Raw genomic sequence first — 26,092 nt, forward strand, 5'->3', positions numbered from 1 at the left:
TTAATGCATTGGTGCTACGGCTGTTCCGAGCACTTCCCTGTTCTAGAACACTTTACCTTCACAAAAGCTTGTTCTTGTTCTCCTATTAACTGTGGCTCATACCCACTTCAGCCATAATTTCTCATCATCGTCAGCCACTGCATGTACAATTGGCACAAAATTCCTTGCGAGTGTTTAGCGGATACCACGCTTCTCAGAAGAATGACGAAAAATAGCATAGCGAATGCGGGCCTACTATCCAAAAGTTTATTATTAATGCCCTAGTGGGTACCAATCAAGTGTGCTTGCAGTAGCTACCCAATGAGTGTTTTGAAAAGGCTCTGAAAGGCTGCTCTTCTAGCTTTCGCTTTGACCGTGCTTATGTTAATGCTTTATGTTACATTTTTTCAGCGTTCTCAGCCAGTGAAGGTTGGCCTGATTCAGAGGTGCACCTTGGCCAAGTTGTTGCCGTGTCAATGGATCTCGATGGGAACTTGGTTGTTTTCCACCGTGGATCACGTGTATGGACAGCACAGTGAGTGGATGGATGTCCTTCATGCCGTTTTCTTCTCTCTCTCTCTCTTGTACAGATACTAATTAATGCAAGTATAGTTATGATAGACGAGTTAATATGTCTCATTGCTGGATAAATTGTGGCGCTGTGGTTCATCTTAAAGCCATAATATAGTAGAATCTTGATGATACGATTACGGTTGATACGAATTTCGCAATGATATGAATCTCAAGTTTGCTTCGGATGGACTACATTACATAAAATACGCCGTGATTCGGTGTTATACGAGTTGTTTAACCAGCATCTGCGGATGATACGAATGCGTGATCGACCACTGCACGTGAGCGGTGCAACATGGCTTGTCTGTGGGAGGAAGGCTCGTTCACACTTGGCCTCAAAAGAAGCGAATGCCGCAACACTGTTTCCTTCACTTTGCCGCCACAATTGGCCGCAAAATCATGCCACAAGGTCAACGTGAAAAAAAATTGATCCGAGACCAATTTTGTCACCACGTGATAACGGATCGCCTTTATGCTATGGCTTTGGCTACACCGGCTGCTCTAGCTCTCAAACTACGTCATGCAAAAAACCAGCTGTACATTGAACAGGGCAGCAAAGGCACCGGCAGTGGCTCACGTCGGCGCATTCGGGAACTACCCGTGCAGCATGACAAAGCTCACGGCCTGGAAAAAGACACGTTCGTCGAGAGCCTGGTTTGAATTACGATCATTGTGAACACCGGAAGTAGAAGATGGTGCAGCAGCAGCGAGTCGGCATGCCCTAATGCGTGTCGCTTTTGCACTGCCGGCTGAATCCTTCGCCGCCGCTGCCGGTGCGTCCGCTCGTGTCGTTTCGTCTGACTTATCTCTCGAAACAACATTTGTAAAGGTGTAAACTGTTTTTTATTAGTGCTTTGCATGCATAACTAAAACTTGGCACAGATTTTAATACTCAGGAATAAATTCTGAAGCGGCGAAGGCGGGGAGGCATTGGCATGTATGTGAGGGGCAGAACAAATGTGAACATTTACGACGGGTGTGGACGTGGTTTGGTGTTTTTGCTTGAGCTCTCTAGTGTGAATTCCCCAGGACTGATTTTTTCATGTTGACTTCGCGGTGCGTTTTTCGGCTGCTTAAGTGGTGAAGCAAGAGAATTTTCAAGAAGTTTTGCAGCTGTCCCTTCCTTTATTGCCAAGTGTAAACGCACGCGCCTTATAGCGCCAGCAGCATGAGTGAGGGAACCGCGGCACTTTATTAAGGGACACTAAGGGCAGGAAAGTTCGAAAGAACATCACGGACTTCTTTGCATTTTTAGCAAACTTCGCCGACTTTGATCGCATCTGACTATTTATCTGTCTATCTAGCCGCCTACGACTTTTGGCTCTCCTGGCTGTTTCAATGAAGGGATCTATACCTGAATCGGTATGGCATAACATGACTGTACGAGGAGCATAAGCGACTAGTCATAACATGAAAATCTTGGCATGTATGTCATAAATGTCATGATTTACATTTTATGGTCTCGCTGCTCTTGCGGTGGTTTCGTTCACATGACATATTACAAAACTGGTATGGTATGACTTGACTGCACGGTGAACATAAGTGACAGGCCCTAACATGGAAATCATGCAATGTACGTCATGTAAGTCATGACTACACACCACCCTCATGGTGCGCTTGCGGTCGTTACGCTAGCTTCACATATACCGAATTTGGTATGCGTGATGTGAATGGAAGACGAAGGTATATGACTGGTGCAACCATGATAATCATGAGATGCGTGTCATTCAAGAACATGACTACATGCCACACTTGTGATGCACTTGTGGTGGTTTCACTAGCTACACATATACCAAATGTGGTAGATGTGAAGTGAATGGGCGGCGAAGAAATGGACAAATGCCAGGCGAAAATATGATAATCACAATATACATGTTGTCATGTACGGCATGATTCACGTGTCACGCTCGTGGTGCACTTGCGACCGTTTTGCTAACTTGATATACACCTTAGTGAAGATCGAGCGCCATCAGCGTAGGACGAACATGAATTACTGATCTTAACATGTGAATCATTTTATGCGTGTCATGTACGGCCTGCTTCACATGCTGCGCTCATGCGCTCATGGCCGCTTTGCCAGCTTTATGTGCACCACCAATGGTATAGGGTGACGTGCTTTTATGAGGAGCGTAAACGACAGGTGGTAACATGAATATCATGACATGTTTGCCATATACGGCATGATTTACATGTCCGCTCATGGTACACTTGCGGCGGATACGCCAGCTTGATATACAGTTAAACCCCTTTATAAGAGGCAGGTTCTGGGCAGCAATCTTTGTCTCTTATATGAGATGTCTCTTATAAGCAGGGCACTACATAGGCATTTTCTTATCAACCAGTATTTTACTGTAGGCACACTAGTGTCTCTTATACCCATTTGTCTCTTATATCAGTGTCTCTTATAAAGGGGTTTGACTGTACAGCTTAGTCGGCATTGAGCGACTTACTACATGGCGAACGTGATTTACAGGTCTTAGCAGGTATTCACAGTGACGTTGTCAGCAACTCTGTCCGCACATGGATGCTTACTTGTTATGGAAAAACGCTACGAGCACGCGACAAGAGCGGACGCGGGTCGCATCGGCTCCCGCTCTATTCGTGAGGACCGGTGGAACCCTGCTTCACACTTCATCAAGATTGATCTTATCTTCTTTGTAACATTGTTCTGCACTAGAAGACACCTCTCTCATCCAGGTGGGCCAATTTTGGTGCATTTTATGTCTACTTGTTGACCTGACCTTGTGGTAGCTACGCTCGCCCGACCGAGCGTTGCACCGAACGCTGACTGCGTCGGAACTTCTCCGCGGCCGCAGCCACAGATGGCGGCCACCACTCTCCATGGATATGATCCCAACACATTGGCGTGGAAAGAAATTTTTACCACAGTGCCCAAAAACTCTGTTCCACCAACGGATATTGTGGACGAGGGACTGTTCACCTTGGTGGCCCTCCGCAAGCGTCGCCAGCAGTCTAAAGCTACCCAAGGCATCGGCTACCAATAAGGCCGCGTCCGCGAACATACCACCCGAGAAGAAGACATCCCGTGTATTGTGGCGGCCTACTGCTATACCCCGCGTTGCTGCAGAAGACTTCACCATCGTACTGAAGCCTCGCGTCATGGTGGATCTCAAAGCTACTTTTCAACCAGGTGAACTAGGCGCCAAGCTCACCTCATACGTGAACGATACCTCGAGTGACTCTATCAGTGTGTGGCCCATGTGGGAGCAAAATATCATTGTTGTCTCAACCGAAAACATCAACTCTGCAAACCTTTTCTCTTGAGAATTCTAACTCGAAACATCACAAGGTCTTCTACCTATGATTGGCCACACCAAGATCAGTGGGGAAGTGTGCCGTGGCGTCATTACGGTGCACGAGCAGGAGACCTCCGCCTCCTTGAAAGCAAAGATCCATTGACGTGGTAGAAGTATCGCTCTCATCAGAAAGCTTGGCAAGACTTCGATGGCCCTTATAACCTTCGAGGGCCGCCGCATGTCACGTTTTGTGCACTACTACAGCTTTGTGACACGAGTACGCGAATATAAACGCACCATTCCAGCCTGCTACCAGTGTGGTACGGTGGGCCACCGGCTGGAGCTGTGTCCCCACCCAAACAACCAACGCTGCGGCTATTGTGGTCAAGTTCTGGGTGCTTCTGAGGAGGAGATGGCACCGCACGTGTGCAAACCATTGTGCATGGTGTGCAGTGAGGGACACCTCACCGGATCCCAGGCCTGCAAAGCAATGTTTCGCCGCCTGCAGCAGCCGGGCGGGCATCATGGCAGTCGCGGCTTGTCGAAGCAGCTGTCAACGCCAAAGACATCTGGCGTCGTACCAGAAGGACGTCAGCCGGGAGCTACCAACCAAGCCATGAAGAACCTGCTACTGGAGGGACCAGTCAACAAGCACGACCTTCACCTAAAACACCGTCGCAGCAAACGTCATCCAAGACACCTGACCAAGGTTGCCCCCATTCTCCAATCTGGGGATGTTTCACTTCTGACTGATGCCGGCGCCCGTAAGCTGCCTAACAAGAAAACTGCTTCTCAGGTTCTCAAGAAAACTGCTCCTCCTCCTCCTATTGCTCTTCCTTCCCCGCCTCCTTCCCCGAATTCCTCGAGCTCAAACAAGAGCTTGCTGCGCTGCGGGCACAGAACGCGCTGCTTCAAGCCAGAATTCTTGCCTTGGAGACAGGTAGTCCACCAGTCCGCTCCACGTCACTTCTCACCAATATTACCATTCCCGCTCCAGAACCGATGCCCATGTGCACCATTCCTTCCATCTCTGAGCCTTCTAACACTGAAGAGCGATTTCAGAATGAAAGTACTATGACCGCTTTAATGACACAACTCACCGCCATGAGCAAAAGCTTGGAAACTTTTTCCAACACTGTTACCCAACAGGTGACGAGTAACATTAAAACTTGGCTCCAAGGCGTAAACCCTCAAAGCCGAAGGGCTAATACTCTGAAGGACGTTAATCATCCCGTTAAGTTTTCACACACCATCAGCATCGCTGAAACCTCCGAGGACTCCGAGCTCCCACTTGCACAGGGCGCCAAAGTAGAGGCAGAGTCCCTCCCAGCCACCCCAAATTCTCAATATGGCGACTCATCTTAACTGCTCTACATCCCCACACCGAAAACCTCACTAACTCTCAATAATTCAATGGAACTGTAGAGGCTTCAAAGATAGGACCAAACGGGCCCATTTCCGCCTCTATCTTGAAACATTTGAGCACCTGTGCGCCGTCATTGCCCTTCAAGAGCCCGGCAATGCCGTGCGCCTCGCAGGTTATAACACTTTTCAACAATACTCATTCACCTGCCTTCTTGTTCACAAAACCTTAACTACGCAAGATTGATTGATTGATTTGTGGGGTTTAACGTCCCAAAACCACCATATGATTATGAGAGACGCCGTAGTGGAGGGCTCCGGAAATTTCGACCACCTGGGGTTCTTTAACGTGCACCCAAATCTGAGCACACGGGCCTACAACATTTCCGCCTCCATCGGAAATGCAGCCGCCGCAGCCGGGATTTGAACTCGCGACCCGCGGGTCAGCGGCCGAGTACCTTAGCCACTAGACCACCACGGCGGGGCTTAACTACGCAAGAGGTCGACCTCGAAATTTCAATACCTTACTCGTACACTATGGTCACGGTTCTTCCCCTGCGCAGAACCGACCCCCCAGTGCACATCCTCAATATTTATTGCAAAGCTAAACTAAAAAACATCACACTCCCTGACATCTTCAGCAGGGCACTGAAGCTCGCCGGGCATGACCCCCTTTTAATAGTGGGTGACTTCAACGCCCCTAGCAGGCTTTGGGGCTATCGCAAGGAAGAAGCGCAGTGAAGGAAACTTCTGGAGCTAACTTTCACGCTGGGCATGACTCTTCAAAGAGACCCCGCGCAACCAACTCGTGTAGGTAACTCTGCAGCCGGGACACCTGCCCCAACTTAACATTCACGAAAAACATCAGACATGCAGACTGGTTCAATACCGAGGAAACCCTCGGTAGTGGCCATTGCATTCTCAACACTACATTTTATACACGAGCACTACAACGCCCCATCGCACAGGCTCACCTACCAAACTGAAAAGCCTTCCGGCAGTCCTTACCTGACTTTCCCATTCTGGAGATCGGTTATTCCCAGTGGGCTCACTCTGTGCTCGGAACACTAAGAAAACACAAGACCGAAATACAACTCACGGATAGTCATCCGGATGTAGATAACCATCTCCTTCATCTTTGGGAGGCCTGTCGCAGCCTCACAAAAAGATGGCGCCGACAAAAACACAACCACCGGAAACTCCGCATGCGGATACTGGATCTCACCCAAGAGGCGGCCGAGTATGCTGCCCAGCTCGCCGACTCAAATTGGGTGGATCGCTGTAACACTGCCAGCAGGCAAATGTCCAGTGGCAATACATGGAAACTCTTCCGCAGTCTGATTGATCCCACTCAAACGCGAGGTGAAATGCGAAAACAACTGTACCGAGCCTTTCACAATTTCTACGGCTCCACAACACAAATAGCTCTATCACTACGGGACCGATATCTTTGCACTCAGCAGGACACGTGAGGCTCCGCGTATTGCTATGCAGGCAGAGAGAACTAGGCCCTGGATGCTCCTTTCCATTTACACGACCTTCGCGCCACTCTTGCCAAAATGAGGCGAGGTACGGCTTCCGGGCGAGACAAAATTACCGTTAAAATGCTGGCAAATATACCCTATGCAGCGCACCAGTCGCTTCTTGACTATAATAATGCGATCTGGTTCGGAAAAACGCCCCTCCCACTAGACTGGAAAACGTCTCTAGTAACCTTCATTCCAAAGCTAGGAAAACCGATCAACACTGAGAATCTCAGACCCATTTCTCTTACTTCTTGTGCGGGGAAGCTAATGGAAACTATGGTCAGGGATCGTGTCTCTCCCTTCTTCGAAGAGCGCCATATTTTTGCCGATTCTATGTATGGCTTCAGGCCCAAGAATTCTTCGCAGGACATACTCCTACAACTACACCACGAAGTACTTAATCCCGTAGAACACCCCCACAATGACAAGATCATTCTAGCGCTTGACCTTAAAGGAGCCTTCGATAACGTCAAGCATGAAGTCATCTTAGCTCACCTAACTGCGGCGAGCGCACCTTCAACTACATCTGAAACTTTCTTACTTACAGAGCTGCGTACATTCGCGTCCAAAATCAGGAATACGGCCCCTATCCCCTGGGCACGCGAGGCACACCACAGGGCACTGTGTTGTCGCCTCTGCTGTTCAACTTAGCTATGGCACAGCTCCCGGCCCGCTTGGCTGCTGTCGACGGGGTAAAGCATGCGCTTTATGTCGACGACATCACTCTGTGGGCCACAGAAGGATGCCTGGGCAGCATGGAAAACAGCCTGCAAGCCACAGCCCATATAGTGGACGAATATGCGGCGTACTGCGGCCTCCAGTGTTCCCCACAGAAGTTCGAATTCGTGCACCTTCGGCCGTCTGTGAAGTGCACTTCGTCCATCAACCTTTCCCTGCAAAGTGGACCTATTAATAAGGTATAGCAGATCGTGTCCTTGGACTCCACATTCACAAACACCGCAGGGTCAAGACAACACTTCACAAGCTGCGTAAGTTCGGAGAACAGGTGGGCCGCATGGTCCACCGAGTCTCCAACAAGCGGGGAGGTCTCAAAAGCAAGGATGCGCTTCGTCTCTCACATGCTTTTGTCACTAGTCGCATCTTATATGTGACTCTGTACCTGCACTTACGGAAGCACGATGGAGATTCCTTGGAGGTCACCCCTCACGAAATTGTCAAGAGAGCCCTAGATCTCCCGATCACTACTTCCAATGCAAAACTTCTTGCATTGGGAGTGGTAAACACCTATCGGGAGCTCCGGGAGGCTCACCTAACAAACCAACACACGCGTCCGGCGCAGACCCCGTCAGGCAGACGACTCCTAGATCGCCTACACATTTGACATGAATTCTACACAGTGGAGCGGGTACGAGTGCCCGCACATCGGAAATACGGGATTCATGTTCGACCCCTCCCCACTAATATGTCACGTGAGTTGCACGATGGCCGTCGAGAGGCGCGGGCTCTTGCTCTCCGGCGCCAATTCGGCTCTAAACAAAACGTATCTTACACGGACATCGCCGGCCCTTACCGCGGGGGTCGGTATACGGCCGCCGTGGTCCACCAAGACGGACAGGCAGGTGGATGGTCTGTCCTTCCGGAAGCGCAACCAATGCTACCCATGCTGAAGAGGTGGCCATAGCTGTGGCTATATCACACGACGGCTCTCAAATTATATTATCAGACTCCAAAGGAGCTTGGCGAAATTTTAAACGAGGATGGATCACATTCCTAGCTGCCAAAATTCTTAAATCTTGTCCGCGAGTAGGTTACCCCTCTCCGCGTTCAATAATCTGGACTCCTGGCTATCAGGGCCTCACAGACAATGAGGCGGCGCACGCTGCCGCCCGCGCACTCATTCCCCGGGCCACTGCCTCACCCATCGATGACTGCTGTGTTTCAGAAGAAAACGCTCCTCTCCTAACTTATAGAGAGATAATTACCCATTACCGGGACTCCCACCGCCGTTTTCCTCCTCCCTGCAAAGGACTTTGGAAGGCGGACGAAAAAATTCTTCTGCTATTTACCAATACTTTACTGTGCGTGGCAGTGCTTAAACACTTTGACTCTTCCTTTTCTGGCCTCTGCCAGTACTGTGCGGAGGTGGCTGACACCTACCACATGGTATGGGCATGCCAGCTCAATCCTTCATTACCCCCAAACCTAAATCCAACAAGAGAGGACTGTTAGGCAGCTCTGCTCGGTTGCCAGGACCTTGCGGCCCAACGAGCCATGGTCCAGCGTGCCTGGACAGCGGCCACGACCAATGGAGTCCCTGACTAGGGACTCCACCTAGTACTGCAGGGAGGCTCATTACTAGAGGCTGGTCTCTCTAGCAACCTCTGTTTTTTTTTCTAAATAAATATTTACTACTACTACTACTACTACTACTACTACTACTACTACTACTACTACTACTACTACTACTACTACTACTTGTTATTTGTGTGCGCATTTACTTCCATTAAGGACTAATACAAGAACGACATATCAGCCTATGAATGCTGGTGCTGGTATTGCAAACCTTAGTGGTGCCGTCGTTACGCTACTATGAACATCATACGTACTTTCATCTTACCTCGAAACGTGAGTGCGCATAGCATTTCTACTTGTGTTTACTGTGTACTACGTCTGTCCTCCTCGTAACGTGCTGATTTTAAAGTGACATATCAACCTTCTTTCTTCGTGCTTCGCATATCATCGATTCCCACTGTACGTGGATCTGCCAATTTTTTAAAGACGATAGTCTTTCTTGGGGACCTTCAACACAAAAATTTTAGTCTGTCTGTCTGTACATTTGTCTGTTTATCTACTCTTAACGGCATCGGGTACTTGAACGGCTGACCCCATCCGCAACGCCCACCTATGTTGTTCAAGGTTGAGCGTTCATGCTTGTGCGATTGTCAATTAAAAAGCAATTATTGCGCATGCCTGGGGCACCATAACAACACGTAAATATTCTGCATGTGCGTCTCTTGCTAGAGGAGGCTTACATAAGTAATTTTAAGTACCGTAGTGCTTATCACGCTGCGCTGACCATGCAATGCTTGCGTGGAAAGGCGAGTGTTTGCAACGCTTTGCTGAAACGAAACGGTGGTGGCACCTACCCTTCGCCTTGCGGTCTACACCTTATCACCTCTGAGATGGGCGCGCACACCCGTCTCAAAGCCACGCACTTTGTTTTCTAAGACAACTGCCAGATGGCGCTTATGTCTCACGTGTGACATGACTTGATGCGCTCGTTCGCCTCCGCTGCACGCTCGAGGCACTCTAACGCAGCGCCTGCAGAATACCATTCACCGATTTTCTTGCGCAGAACATCAAATAAATGTCTTGTTCACTCTCTCCACACACAAAACTATCGTCTTTCGACAACATTTGCAGATTACATGCAGATACTGGGCCAATATTTTATCAGCAAGAAGTAGTTGACCCCAATGAATTTCTCTTTCGTCTTCGTGATAAGCTTTAACTTGTTTTTGGTTCATACGAATTCGGGATGATACAAATAAGTTGCGTGCTCCCTTCGAATTCGTATCATTGAGATTCTATTGTAGATACTTTAGGGAAAACACACTGTATATGTATGCATGATCAAGTTAATTAATAGTCGTATACCTCTGTCTATCTCATTCCTATTGCTATCTTTACTCCTTAGTGGGTATAGTGTCATTAAAATTAGTAGTGCAACACCTTAGTCACCAAGGTACCTCAAAGAGAGTATGGTAAAATGCTATGCTAAGAATGTGGCCTAAGTAGGTAAATTTATTGGAGACTTCTTCTTGAGCGTTATATATGCAGTTGTTTCAGCTCTTAACTACTGCAAATTACCTGTAAACAGAGAAACCTCACTACATATATTGTATTTTGTATGTATAGAGCATGTTATCTGTGCTGCCTTTACAGTGTTCAAAATGGAGGCAAGATAAAAGGAAAGCTTTGGCACTGATCTTGTGCAGGTCCTTTGATTTCAATGATGTCTACCAGCGTGTGGAAGAAGGCCCCATACCTGAGTCCACGGTTCTCACTCTTGAGCCCGGAAACGGCCACCTACTTCATCGATGGGGCCACCACCAGTAAGTGTTGATGCTCTCAATTTGGAGATCGGCACCCTACATAATATGGAAATAGTAGGCTATTTCCAGCCTCAAGTTATAACTAGTATGGTGAAGTTTATCCTTGTTCAAAAATTAGCAGTATGGTTAATTATGACTAATTGTGTCTGCCCCTGCGAAAATGGCTAAATGGGGGGCAACTATAATAGGCAGCATGTAAAGCATACCCTTTTTCGAAAAGCACAGCCGTGTGAACAGTAAAATTCTGGATGTGAAGCAAATTGGAATACTAAAGTATATTTTTCTAATAGTTGTTGGGTATTTGTTTAATATTTTTCAAATACTTCAAAAGGGAAAACTATAGAAATGAGATTGCATAGGATCCCTAAGCACATTTTTATGTGATAGGAACATAGACGTGTTTTTTTTTTTTGGCTAAGTTGCTATTATTTTATCAAAGATAGGGCAATCGACAGACCAAATTGTGTTTACTTGCATGATTTGGTGCAACCAATGTGGTGTCGACAACACTACACGTGAGAGGAATAGACTCTATTTTCTCCACCTCTCTCCTGTTCAACTTCTGTGGACGACCAACTGATTTGTTGGAAAAGGGTGTGCCCCCTTCAAAAAATGGAGATGCTAAACTAACCTGTATACATTAATGTCTAAAAACATCTGGAATTTCAGATGCTGAAAATGTTGGTCTCATTTTTTTGGACTCTTTGATATGAAACGGCATTAATTAAAGCCCCCACCTATGCAGAGTGTAGGTTCAAACCAGCCCTTTCGTGAGTCCAGTTACGGTCGTAGCGGAGCCTTAAAGGCAGCTTTGCTCCAATAACAATGTGTGATGCGGTGACGCATATTGAAAATATTGTTTCAGAGATGAAGTGAAGGAAGACGAAGGGCAGAAGAAGCTGACAGGTGCTTGTGTCAGTATATTTGCTACCAAAACAGTGTAGTGTCTCAATGCGATAGTGCAACAGGGTGCAGCATATAAAAATCTGAAGAGGCTTCTGCCAATTAGATGCTGACTTTATAGCAACAGGTGTGCAACTACCGTACTTACTCACATAATCCCCGCACTCGCATAACTCTCGCACCCTCCACTTCAACCAAAAAAAAATAAGATTTCTTTTTTTCTCGAATAATTATCATCGCACCCCCAAAAACTGCCGCAATATTGTCGTCTGCTCGTTCCAACCACTGATGATAGCACGTGTCATCTGGTGCCATCTCTTAAGCATCAAGCGTACTATTATTGCACGGAGATCCAAGCCAAGCCAGAGTGGCAATGCGCGTTGCAGCGTGTTTTGTATGTTGTGTCCGTAATCTTGTCACCTTATGGAGTGATACTGAAGCTACGCGACAGCTTTCAAGTTTAAGGAGATTGATCGTGCACTAAACAACAGCAACAGGGCTGCTGGTAAACCCTTCGGAGTCGACAAGTTTTGTGTTCGCTACTGGTGACGGCAGCCGAAAGCCACAAGACGCATTGGGCCTGCCGTGTGCCTGAAACTGGGATTGATGGCAAACTTCATTTCTTCAGAACGAAACTGCGGACGATTCTGTTAAATAGTCATCAGCCCAATACTGACGTCCTACGCTTACATTTTGAGGGCTGTTGTTGAGCGACGAATGCTACTGCTACGCCCGCAACGCCCACAAGCTTTGCGTATGGTATTCTAATTCTCAACTATTTGCTTGCACTTTTTGTGTCTCAAATAAATCTTGCCTTGTGTTGAACCTGTGCTTTTATTGTTGAGGTAAGTTTTAATTGGTGCTTCTCAAAGCTTGCTCTTAGTTGCTGGTGTGAGAATCGCGATTTGCGGCCACTTTGTTTTCTTCTTGCTCTGTACTTTTTCGTGGAAAGTTTTCCCCGCGTAATTCTCGCACCCCCTAACTTTGCATTGGTTTTCCGCCACAAAAATGCGAGGATTATGCGAGTTAATACGGTACTACTGCCCATCGCTGTGTTATTTTAAGAGCAAAGCTCCTTAAGGTTGAGACTTGTCCGTTAGCGTGCGCCATAGCCGTGATGACAGGAAACGATCAACAACGACCCGGGGAATGTGCACAGCTAGATCCAATACCACAAAGCGCTAATAAGGAAGGCAAAACGAAAGTCACGACTCAACACAGCATATTATTTATGACTAATAAACACTGTATCTACAATGAAATCTTGGTATAACGAACTTGAGCAATTGGTTCGTTATTTCTAAAGGTCGTTATAGTGAAAACCCGAAAATTAACCATAAACGCTTGTTTTCCACTGAGCAGAACAACTTACCTTTAAAACGGTGGGTCCTCGAACTCATTTTTCACGAGAAAAAAACAAATGCACAAGTGAACACTAAAAAGTGCACGTTTACCTAAAGGAGTCTGTGATTTTTTTTTTAACACGTGCAGCACAAACTAAGCAGCACGAAGGCCTCCAGCTCATCCACGTTGCTGTGGTTTGGTTCGGTAGTGAGATCCACTTTCTCGCTTAGCGAAAACTTCCGCTTTTTTGTTGCAAGCAGAGATGAACTCAATGCAGTAGCACCGCAGCGCGAGTGCCGACTCCCTTTGCGAACGCGATAAGTATTCAGCGAAAAGAGATGAACATGACTGACAAGGCCTCCTGGAGCACATGTAGAAGTGACAAAGAAAAACTCGAAGCGTATGGCTGTCATCGCCTTTTCCGAAGAAAAGAAAGTGCTAAAAAAGAAAATTCCTCGTGTTTCGCTTTGTGCTCCCTCGCTGTCTCGGGCTTTCCGCACCCATGCTTCCTGCTCCGCAACTCCCACTCTGCCTTGCCGACCTTGCCCTCCCGTGTTACCCTCGCCTCGGCGCTTGTAAACCTGTAGCGTTGGCGTTTCAACAAAAATAAAAAAGAAAAAAAAAGTCGTCTTTTTGTTGTTGTTTTTTTTTTCTCCGCGCTGTCGCGTGTGTTTTGAAAGGCAAGGCATCCGTTTGCTGTGTCATCTGCTTATGTACTGCTCCGGTGGTCGCTACGGATTTCAAAACATGGAAGTGTGACAGTTTGGTCTAGTTGGTATGACGTGACGGTAGTTATAGCGCGAGAACAAAACGTTGACAAAAGGATCGTCCCTTTCTTGTCCCTTTGTCGTTGTTCTGTTCTCGCGCTATAACTACCTTCAGAACATGAGTTCGTTTTACTGAAGCGTTGTTAATATAACGCGGAACTAAATTAGTGCTCGTTATTCTGAAAAGTTCGGTATTCTGAAGTACATAGTTGTGAAATAATTTTACATTGAACAATTAGCAGTTGGCACGGGATATTTTAAAAGTTCGTTAATCTGAAAATGTTCGTTAATGTAGGGTTTGTTCTACCGAGATTTCACTGTAACTGTTGCGAGGTCTTCCCATGGAGTGCGCCGCTCTCGGAGCGAGAGGACACAGCAGTCGCGGTCGAAACGAACCAACCAATACACATTTATTTAACTACTTTTAGAACGACTACATCGCAAGCCGAATCAATACATGAGCTGTGATCAACACGCCAGAACAACCTCACACAATATTCCACAACACTCAACAATATAACAAACACAAATAGGGTAGCGCGGAGGCAGTGTTTCCAACGCTTGACTCACCACGAGGGCCCAGGGCAGACGACCTGCTGTGCCATCCACTGCGAACCCATCGCAAGAGACAACCGTTCCCGCCAACTGCCAAAGAGGCCCCCGCCCCCATTTCTCATTCCCGCCAGGTGGCAGTGCCGGCGTTAATCATGATGATGGTGGTAGTAAATGCTTGCAAGCACAACGCCGCCTACCACTTAATAGTTATGAACCCTAAATGCGGCCTATGCACGATACAAATGACTATGCAGGGGGTAACTTAATGTAGGAACAGCGCAACCTAAAAGTAGATACTTCATAAATATGGAGGCGAAAAAACAAGGCTTCCGTAGTTACGAAGTAACTACTTCTAGGTTGAGCTGTTCCTACATTCAATTATGTCCTACCGGCTTGCCCCAAGTTTCCATGCTTCGTGCAGGAGGTGTTAACACCCCGACACTGTACATTGCTTTGTCACTCATTTACATGCGAGAGTGGTCAATGTCATGGGTAATTTATGGTGACACCGAATGATCCCACTGCTTTGCCCATTCGTCATCATTCACTTCATGAATATGCCGTGTTTTTTAAAGCAAACTCCACACAATTTTGCAAGTTGCTTGAATAGAGATTTTATTAGATGTTTTGTGAATTTATCAAGCAAATACAAAGCCATTCTAAAGGTAATGAAAAGTAAATCATTTTAGTATTTTTATTTTTTAAGGAACACTTGTGAAAATGATATTTCATGTAAAGTGTTGAAATCTCTTCCGGTTATTACATGTGCCCAGGTATCCTTCTGCACCAAAATAATAATTACAGGCATGACTATATTTTTGCTAACAATTCAAATGTTTATGACTGAAATTTCAGGGCTTTTTTCTTCAAGAAAAACTCATTAAGAATACAAATATGGTGGAAACACCATTCTTTTGCTTTAAAAAAGGGTGCATATTAACAAGAAAGAAGTCTGATAAGTTTGCACTCTTTAGTGGTTAGAGAGAAAATGTTCCTTTTCCCACGTAAGGTAGCGTTTGGGAAAATGCGGGCGATGCAGGCACAGGATCAGACATGTTTGGGGCCATGTTTAAGTTCTTTCTACTTTGTGTAAAAAACGCACCACTTTGCGGAAGCACTTGTCAGTAATGTTGGAATATCGTGCATTTACAGTCCATTGTACCCTCCATGCCCCTCTAATATGACGTTGGCTGTATTTGTCTTTGGGAAGTTCGAATAATCAAAACTATAGTGTGAATCGAATAGCAAACACTATTCGAAAACTATGTGGAAGTTTGAAGATTCACACACTCCTAGCAAAAAAGTCATTGGCTACATAAAACTATCATTGTGCATGCTGTATGGTTTGAAGATCTTGACAATTCAAAGATCTAAGTGGCAACTACACGATTTGTTTTTATTTTCGAGAGCATTCAGCTTGTGGCATCTCAAGGAACCTGTAGTTCATGGGAGACATTGTAGCTCATGTTGTATGTCTTTATGAGGGGCTTTCTCAGCCAACAAAACATGTGCATCTGTGCAGGTTCTTTATGCCACATGGTCTCACTGTGGACAGGGAAGGTTTTATCTGGCTCACAGATGTTGCGTTACACCAGGTGAGTATCTTATTTTTGTTTGGATGCTCTAACCCTTAATGGTTATTTCAGGTAAAAGCATTTATGAATTAGACTAAAAAAAATGCCACAAAATGTCGAAAGAGGCAAATAATTCTGAGGTAGAACAGTAACGTTGAAAGTTAAGCGAGTTGGTGATGGTTAATTATAAACCAGCGCACATTTCTTTTCCGATGGACGGAAAAGAAATGCGCGCTCACCCTCAGCTCAGCTGCCTCGGAAAAATCTAACTTCTGGTGCACGCGCGCGAAACGTCCAGAGAGATTTTGCGCATGGCGCCACAGTCGACATCTGCTACCAGGTGAGAGGGGTTAATACTTACTCCCACTCTCCCAAAGCGACAAACCGCGGAGAAGAGGAGAGTCATGTCAAGACATGAGAATGCAGAAAGAGGCAGCAAAGCTCATGCAAAGGCGGCGGGTTAGCCTCGATTCCCACACGTTCTGTCATTTTTTATTCTGAATCTGCAATTACATGTAGAAAAGTTAACGTTTCTGTGTGAAAGTCCTTTAGCACACCAATGCGGAGCAACTAGGGGTGTGTGAATACTCAAATATTTGGATTCGTGAATCGATTCTGAGGTATTTGATTACTCGAATATTCTATATGTTCGGCGAGCCTGCTTGGTGGGTAATATGCAAAGCGCATACAATACTTTGAGACTGCACCGTCTGTTTGTTAGGCTATCATGGTCTAGTGCACAGCTCTAAATACACAAAGTTTGAATGCCACGAATTTGAAAGCACGAAGATTAAATTGTGACCGTGACACAGCCTTGGGTCACGAGACTAGCTTGAGAGGAATTGCAGACTGCAATTCGCAAGCATGAAACAAAAGCGCACCATTACGAATTGCTAAACCACGCACCACGACCGCGGCAGAAAACATTGGCGTGTTGCGTCGGCTGTGTAGCGTCGTGGCGCAATGGCTGCCCGGCTGGTGTGGGTGCGCAGGTGATGAAATGAACCAAGAATGGATATGGCTGTGCTCTTTATATCGGGTGGTGGCTAGCGCCACTTAGCCCCCCTGTGGTGCTCAAAAAGTCTGCTTTGTGTTAAAGAATAGAAATACCTAATTTACTTATTGGAGTTGAGAATTAAACGAGTTCCCAGCCATCAAAAAACAAATAGACAACCTGGCTACAGATTTCCCTCATACCCATTATTTCGCCCAGCCAGACAGATTTTTGTCTGGGTAAGCTTGCCTTTAAAAAAATGAAGAGCTAGCACTTAGCAGTGAAGGATTTAATTTTCACTCGTTCATTGATCTTAGCCACCACGCGTGGCCGGCGTTCGTGCCACTTTTCGGTTGCACAACCCATCATTTTCTCTCCTACTTTCACAAATGGGATAGGGGTGGCGCTTTTTCGTTTACCGCTGCACTACCCCGCACCCTCCGCGTTGCTGGCTGTTGGCGTCATTTCACCCGGAAATCCGAAACCACCAAGTCCTTCGCTATCAGAAACCACGCCGGCCTGTCCTGCTACCAAGTTGTATTTATTTTATTTTTTATTTTTTTATTTACAGAATACTGCAGTCGAAAGACCAAGCAGGGGGGCATAAAAAGTGATTCACAATGTAACTTAAATAAAAGAAAGTTCAAGCAATAAAAACATGTCAAGGCAGTAGAACACCGGATAACATTTGAACAAAGTTGAATGGCAGCAAGAAATTGCAAATTGCAACCGGAGAACGCAAATCAAATACAATGTGACACAGTCCGAGATCTTGAGTTGTACAGTTAAAAACGGAAAGATACAAAGTTATCGAAGTCAGGATTTTCATTATCACAGAATGCTTCAAAAGATAACGCGTTCCAATCATTGACCGTCCGAGGAAAGAATGAGTTCATGAAAAGATTAGTACGTGTGAAGTAAGGTTCAAGAGTGTTGCTGTGAGTATGTCGAGTTTGTCTTGAGATTCGATTTTTTATATAGGTTTCTGGACAAATGTTAAATTTACGGAAATAAAGTGAGTGTAGAAATTTCAGCCGGGCAACAGCTCTTCGGTATTGTAAAGTAGGGATATCATTATTAGCCATGATCGTTGTTGGCGAGTCATTTCTGTGGTAGGCATTAAAGATAAAGCGAACCGCCTTTCGCTGCACCATCTCAAGCTTCTTAACATCATTCTTTATATGTGGATCCCAAAAGACACTAGCATAATCTAACTTTGGTCTGATAAAAGCATGGTAGGCCACATTTTGATTTCTGAGGGCGCTGTTTTTAATTTGTGTCTCAAAAAACCGAGCTTTCTAAAAGCAGATGAGCATGTTTTATTAATGTGGCTTGACCATGTTAGGTGGCTTGTAATTGTGACGCCCAAATATTTATATTCATTAACCTCAGTCAATGGACAGTTGTTGAGAGAATAGGTATAATTAAAGCAGTGTTTCTTATTTGTTATATGCATGACAACTGATTTATCGCTATTTAATTTCATTGACCAATCTTCACACCACTTAGAAATGGCACAAAGGTTGGATTGCAGGCACTTCTGGTCATTCGGAGCAGTAATCGTTTTATAAAGTATGCAGTCATCTGCAAAAAGCTTTATGTGGACTTGTGATGTGTCTATTGATTCAACTATGTCATTTATATATACCAGAAAGAGAATAGGTCCCAAAACACTACCTTGAGGAACTCCTGATGACACTGGTAGAATACCAGACATGCAGTCATTTACTTTAACATACTGCTTGCGATTTTGAAGGTAAGAACGGATCCAGTCAATGAGGTTAACAGGTAGACCTAGGACATATAATTTAGAAATGAGTTTGCTATGCGTGACAAGATCAAAAGCTTTACTAAAATCTAAAAAAATAGCATCAGTTTGATTCCCCGTATCCAGCGACGACGTAAACTCATGAATTGTTGTAACTAGCTGCGTTGTGGTTGATAATTTTTTTCTAAATCCGTGCTGTAATGGCAAAAGCAGGCGGTTTTCTTCAAGAAATGTTGTGATGTAAATTGCGACTATATGTTCTAATAGCTTACATGACGTACATGTTAAGGAAATAGGCCTGTAGTTTGCAATGTTTTAACGATCCCCTTTCTTAAACACCGGTACTACACGTGCCATGCGCCAGTCATCAGGAATGAAGGAATTTTCGAAGGAGAGGCGAAAAACACTTGTTAAAATGTGCGCAACGGGTTCGGCATATTTACGCAAGAATGTGTTAGGGATATTATCTGGACCAGCTGAAGATTTATTTTTCAGGTTAAGCAGCAAAGAAAATATGCCCTCATAAGTTATGAACTCGGAAGACATTACTGGAAGAAGGTTGTCATGTGGTGATTCATGTTGGGGAGCAGAAAATACCGAGCAGAAGTATCTGTTAATCTGATCAGCGACAACCGACGCATCATTTACAATGGAACCATCAACAGTTATTTGACTGGGCGAAGCATCCGTTTGTTCTAAATATCGCCAGAATTTTCCAGGGCTTTTTGTCAAAAATTCAGGTAATGAATGAGTGAAATACCTAGTTTTTGCGTTGGAGAGTTCGGAAGCAAGGCTGACTTTTAATTTAGATATCTCACTAACTGGTTTTTTATGTTTTTTGGCTCGTTTTAGCCTACGGTGTAAATGAATGATTTCTCTTGTCATCCACGGGTTATTTTTGTTAGTGCGAACATATTTGGAGGGGACAAATTTTTCAATGCCATAATGAATAGTTTCTTTCAGAGCATCCCAGAGATTTGTGACGCAGCCCGGCATGTTATCACAAAATTCCCACAAACTGTCAAGTATTGCATGGTCATCGGCTTTAGCGAAATCTTTTATTAACTTTTTTCCTTGTTTTTTGTGCAACTTCGCATCACCAAGCGGAAGGGAAAGTTACACCGCCCTGTGGTCCGACACACCATCAACCACATCCACAGAGTATGTAGAAATATCATTACTAATAACAATTAAATCTATTACCGAACGGGCACTTCCAGCTTCTCTGGTGAACTCTGTAACAGTTTGTTTTAGATCACACATAATCATAATATTCACAAGAGGGTTTATGTCCACATCGAAAAAGGAAACGGGGTCACGCCAATCAATGCACGGAATATTAAAATCACCGGCGAGTATCACCCTGTTGTTCGAAAACTGAGCCATATGATCGCACAGTTTGGAAATGTATTCAGGGGAAGCCGATGGAGGCATATACACAGCACACACGATAAAGACATGGCCCCAGCAGCTTACTCTGAGGAACAAACTTTCATGACCATCGATTTGGTTTATAACAACACCTGTCAACGGATGCCGTAAAACAATGGCTACGCCACCGCCCCTACTTGGCCGATCACCACGAAAAATGCTATAGTTTGGTGATATTAAAACGGAATCACAAACGTTGTCTTTTAACCAGGTTTCCGTGATTACCGTTATGTGTGGATCATGCTCAAGAAGCAACAGTTCAAGTTCGCCAATTTTATTTACAAGGCTCCGAGCATTAAAATTTAGTATCCTTATATATTTTGCCTCTGCACGCGTTGTACGTCAACGAGTGGCGTCCCGCTGCTTTGGAAGTGCTACACGTTCATTTCTGGTATCGTCCCATACAAAGATGGTGTCATCAATTTTCAACTTATCATGCAAAAGAGATACGCGCTTCTTATTCACCCGGTCAACTTTGGCGCTATCTCAAAGAAGCTTGCGCATGCGCAGGGTTTCATGACTGTAGTCATTTTGAATGAAAATGTTTGTCCCTTTAAGTTTGTTTGTATTTTGAATGACAGCCTGCTTTTCATTAAAATCTTGAAAATAGGCTATTACTGGGCGTCGGCCGGCGCGGCGGCCAAGGCGGTGAATAGGGGCTATAGACTCGCATTTAACTCCAAGTTTTTTCTCAGAAATGTCTCCAAAAACACTTTCTCTTAATGATGCCTCGTTTTCCCCGCTATTTTTCAAAATGCCATAAACGATTATGTTTGACCTTCGACTGCGATCTTCAAGGTCAATAAGTCTTCTGCTTTGCTAGGTCACTGAATTTTGAAGGGATAATGACGATGATTGAAGCGCTGTAATTTGCGGCAAGCTTTCCTTTCATTCTTTCACAAGTTGTTCTAGTGATTTTAAACGTGAGTCAAGATCACGAATGAGCTGTACACACTCGCTAAACCTATTTTTCATTTCAATAACCTCGGCGTGAATATCGGCCTGTCCCTTCAGTACATTCTGTAAAATATCAGCTGTGGAGGGACCCGGGTTGCTTTCAACATCGCCACAAATCAAAATTCCAAGAGCTACGTAACAGTCATAGGCAATACTCAAACAAGTGCCTGGGCACGGCAAAACCAATAAAAACAACTCATCTCCACTCCTAATTGTAGAGAATGAACAACTAACCTGCACAGCGAGAACAAACTTTTTGGTTAGCCGCATGGTCGCAGCCGTTTCGCCGTGCCCACTGGTGAAGTAGTTCTGTGGTAGTGCTTTTATACTGTCCATGGTGCATGACGTCACTGACATGCGCAGATCCTGAAGAGGGGTGTCCAACATGCCTGGCGTGAATGTTGATCTTGATTGCCTCCGTGTGTCTGAGCTTGCGTTGGTCGCACTGGGTCCAAGGCACACGTTGCACGAAGTTGGTACGCCGGCGATTGCTAACAGGAAAACCTGCACAGCGAGAACAAACTTCTTGGTTAGCGGCATGGTCGCAGCCGTTTCGCCGTGCCCACTCCTGCACGAGCTGTCTGAAAACGTAGTCCGACGGTTCTACTGGTCAGAGGCGACATGAGTGAACGAACGAAAAGTGCCGTTCGGAAACATTTTGTAAATAACTCGCAGAAACGTGCTAAAGCTGTGGCATAAAACTCTGAACACCACCTAGTACGACCACGCCACTTGCGAACCATCTCAAAAACAACCAGACCGAGCAGAGTCGCTCATCAAAAGTGCACTGAAGCCTGGCAAGGACCTACCGCAGCGCGAGAGATTGGCGATAACCACAAGGATTGCCCGAATGCTGGTGCTCCACCTCCAGCCTTACAGCTGTGTCGAAAATCGGGGTTTCAGGGAGCTGATGAATCGCATGGAGCCGTTGTACAAGATACCCAGCCGTACTACCTTTTCAAGGACAATCATCTCGGAGTTGCACCGAGACACGATCACGGCAGTCAAAGAGTGTACGCACGCCGATTTCCAGAAATGCATAGAGTCAATCTCGTTAACAAGTGACATATAGACGTCAAGGTCTAACCATAGTTATATCAGCCTCACCTGTCACTATGTAACCTCAAACTTCGAGATCAGAAGCCTCGCATTAGAAAACCGTAGCGTGACTGAGAGCCACACCACTTGCAACATCCTGGAGCACTTACAAGCAATGATGAATAACTGGGAGCTGCCACTGCAGGAAGTGCCATTCTATGTAGAGACGGACAATGCAAGGAAACTTCCGCGCACTTTAGGGGTATTTCTTGCGTGCCAATGCGGTGTATGGGCCATACGTTGCAACTAGCGATAAAAGATGCTAAGGATGAAACAGCTGGAGTGCCTGCTATTCTCAAGAACTGTCGTGCCATTGTTGGCCATTATAATCACACTGCCCAAGCTGCGGCACGACTGTAGGACTGCCAGAGACGAATGGAACTCCCAGTTCTGGATTCATTCAAGACGTGGAAACAAGGTGGAATAGTGAGCACGATATTCTTTCACGTCTTGTGCAGCTGAAGGAAGCCATCTGTTTTGAGCTGGCCACCTCTGGGACAAGTGTGCCTAACCTGACACCACAGGAGTGGAAAGCTGTAGCTGGGCTCGTCAAAGCTCTTGAACCAATCACATCGGCAACCAAAGATCTCAGTGGCCACAAGTACGCAACTTTGTCATCAGTAGTACCATTTTTTGTATGGAACGCAGATAGTTCTAAAAGACTGCATTACTGCTGACGACGACACTTCACAGTTCGCTAGAAACTTGTTCATAAGCATGAGGACCAGGTTTCCAGAGCGGGATGAGCAAAAGGGGTACCGTATTTACTTGCATAATTTGCCCACTTTTTTTTTCGCAATTTTAGGGCCCAGAGAAGGGGGTGCGCAAATCACGTGGGGATTTCGCGAGGGTGTACGAAATATTTTGTCACAGTCCTAACGTGCGCAATATATACGTCTAAAAAATTGGGGCAGAAACGAAGTTTACTTATCAGTTTAAAAGATTTAACACATACTTTACCCAGTCAGATCCGGTGATGCTCGATCTAGTGGGAATCATTGATCGCGAAGTCCAATTGGGAGTCATCGTCGCGGCAGCTGCCACCGCCCTCCCAAAGCGCATCATCCTCGGTTTTGTCGAGTGCATTCGAATGCCCTATTTTCTTAAAGCTCTTCGCAACAATAGTGTGAGAAACTAGGTCCCACAACACGGGGGTACCGGGTGACTTAAGTGTTCGCACACAATTGAAAAGGCCTTCTTCAATGCATTAGAAAGCATTAACTTGCACTATAAAGCGCACACTCCTCTGCTTTCTTGTGTACCGATCGTGCTGATCGTCGCATGTTGAAGTACGTCACCTTGAAAGGCTTTGCAATGGCACGGTTTTCGTTTTCCTTTGCAAAATTTACATCCGCGACATTCAATTTTACCGTATATATAATTACTGTAGCACATCGCAACGAACCATAAAAACACGTCGACCAGATGGCGAAACCTAAACTTAGGAAATAGACAAAGCATGCATTGCAGCGCGAACGCAGAGAATGAGGGTAACGGTTGGTGCGACAGGCCTTAGAGCTCACACGCCTCTGTTGTAGAAAGTTGTACGTGCCGTGGCGCTAGCGTGCATTCTCGAGGCGGCAGAGAGGGTGAGATAGAGGGAGGCGAACGCTCGAGCAGTTCCGCCAACCCATCAGCAGCTAGGTTTGAGTGTTCGTGCACAGTATTCTAGGAACCCTAGTTGGAGAGAAGTCCTCAGAAGAATGGACTGTGTACTCGCAGCCCGTTTGACTGCGCTTGTCAACTCGGCAAGGTGCACGCTTGTCTGAAGCATTAGAAAGTCTCTTCGTGCGCACACCGGCAAGCTGGCCGGGTTGAGTTGGGGAGCGCAAAATATACTAGGGTCCCTAGTTATCTAGGGTCCACTGATATGACTGGCTCTTGATAAGGTAGGCCGTTTGGCACATGTATGTGAGATTTTGTTGACGTTGCGTGGTTATGCGCAGATTCTGTTTTCCTATATATTGCAGTTCGCTTGCAATAAACTTTGGTTATTAGTTCAACGCTCTGTTCATGTCTCTTCTATCCCCTCCTGTTGTTTGTGCTGTTAAGCACTTTCTTTGTCTACCGTGCTTGTAAATATTTTTTTAGCAAAGCTGGCAAAATATTAGGGGGTGCGCAAATTATGCGAGGGCACAAATTCTGCGAGTAAATCCGGTATGTGCTGGCAACCGCCTGTGACCCAAGGCTTAAGAACCTCTTCTGTGCAGAACCTATCCAGGAAACAAAGCTCTCAGTGCTTGCAAGAACTGAGTTGCAGCTCGCTCCAGAAGAATCAAGTGACTGTGCCAAAAGCGATAACATCTACAGCTGTCAAGGAGGCCGTCAGCAGTATCTGGGACAGCATTGATAAGCTAGCAGCGTCATCAGAAAGAAAACACTCCACTGATATAGCCAACATTCAGAAGTTTAACTCTTTCATTACCACGCCTATTCAAATCGGTCAATGGTGATGGACGCTTTTGGATCGTCAATTTTGGCTTGTTAATTTTGTTTCTTGTGCCCGCAGCACTTTCTAGTAGTTAGTTCAAGCGTTTATCTTTCAGAATCAATTTGACTTTGCCTGTTTTGGCAACATGGTGATTGTTGACAGACCTTTGCGCGAACCAACAAGGGTGCATTCTTCGAAAAGTGCATTAGGCTGGTAAACTTGACAGAAGTGCATGCCCTTCATAATTATGGTACAGTGACATTGAAGTTATGTAATGAAAAGAACCTTTGCAAGACAAATATCAAATTAAAGTCTCAGCTTCACAATTTGACCATGTTAAAGAGTAGTAATTGTCATAATATTATGCCAGATATTCAATAAAGAGCTGCTTGTAGGAGTCAGGGAAAATTTGTTCTACAAAAATATTTGCGAAGGTCTGCCATGTGTTTGAAGGGTGGAAGTGGCTCTCTATGACAGTTTCCAGCAGTTTTAGTTTTGCTTGCATTGTTATATCAGACAGAGGGTTGCATCTAATGTCACTAGTCGCTCCTATGACGCCATCGTCACGCACGCATGGGTGCGCACCAGCGCTGCAAAGCTCACGCGCTCTTCAAAACTCTCTTGTTACCTCACCTGCATTGAGGTAGGACGAGCTAGATTTCAAACATGACAGCACCTCAGCTTCAAGTCTTATGGTGATGTTTTGCGTCAGCCTGAGACATGCGCTACAATTGATCGATTTGTTTTGTTTGTATCCTCAAGTTGTCTACTCCGCGGCCAGTGCATATAGCTTCTGACCTTTGTGCACGATCTTATTGCTACTGAGGTTATGTGCATGGTCCACACTTCGCTGGAGCGCGCTGTGCTGGCGCTGGCTTCAGACCTTCTCCTAACTACAAGAAGGCTCCCGTAGCACACCTTGTCTCTGAATACCGAGCAGTGTGAAACCTTTTGGAACTGCAAGCGATATTGTCACGGGGTCGTGACGTGGCCGAAGACAGGAGACATTGTGTTGGAATTTAACTGTTTATTTGGGCGAACCTGTGCCCGGTAAACGGAATGTCCGATTACAGTAGAAGTCTTGGACTGATAGCGGTGAACGGAGCGTCGGCCGTCGATCAACTACTGACAAGCGGCGAAGTGCGTCGGCATTTATACTCTTGCCATCGAATGTTCTAGCGTTATCGCTGGCGGTGGCATAGGTTCCAGAATAATCTGTACAGTTCGTAGAGTGGGCGTGATCTTATCGAAATGATCTACTAAAGTCCGGAAGCTTCTCGAAAACTGCACGCGCGTTTTGCGCTGAGAATTGTGTAGTGTTTTGGGGCGATAACAACACTTGAGAAATGGAACGTGGCAATATTATCCCTTTTTAATACAAGCTGTGCAAAAAATGAAAAACAAAAATGCTTGGATGCATGTATGGGAATGCCAATCTATGCGGAGTGCGGTGGCTTATGAAAAGAGGTGACGCTAGATGAAATAGAGAAGTTCATT

General features: G+C 45.6%; 1 protein-coding gene across 4 annotated transcripts in view; it reads left to right on the forward strand.

Moving 5' to 3' along the window:
- The window catches only part of LOC119159463 (peptidyl-glycine alpha-amidating monooxygenase B), a 182,343-nt gene that overhangs the window by 88,846 nt on the left and 67,405 nt on the right, over positions 1-26,092 (forward strand). For all 4 annotated transcript variants that reach the window (XR_005108088.2, XM_037412226.2, XM_075865543.1 and 1 more), the window contains exons 13-15: positions 391-514; positions 10,657-10,773; positions 15,865-15,937. Coding sequence is in view for 3 of the 4 variants with exons in the window: in XM_037412226.2 (XP_037268123.1) it covers positions 391-514; positions 10,657-10,773; positions 15,865-15,937 (314 nt within the window). In the remaining variant the exon portion in view is untranslated. The remainder of the gene's footprint in view (positions 1-390; positions 515-10,656; positions 10,774-15,864; positions 15,938-26,092) is intronic.

The sequence above is a fragment of the Rhipicephalus microplus genome, chromosome 1 (genome assembly GCF_043290135.1).
Source record: "Rhipicephalus microplus isolate Deutch F79 chromosome 1, USDA_Rmic, whole genome shotgun sequence".
Lineage (NCBI taxonomy): Eukaryota > Metazoa > Arthropoda > Arachnida > Ixodida > Ixodidae > Rhipicephalus > Rhipicephalus microplus.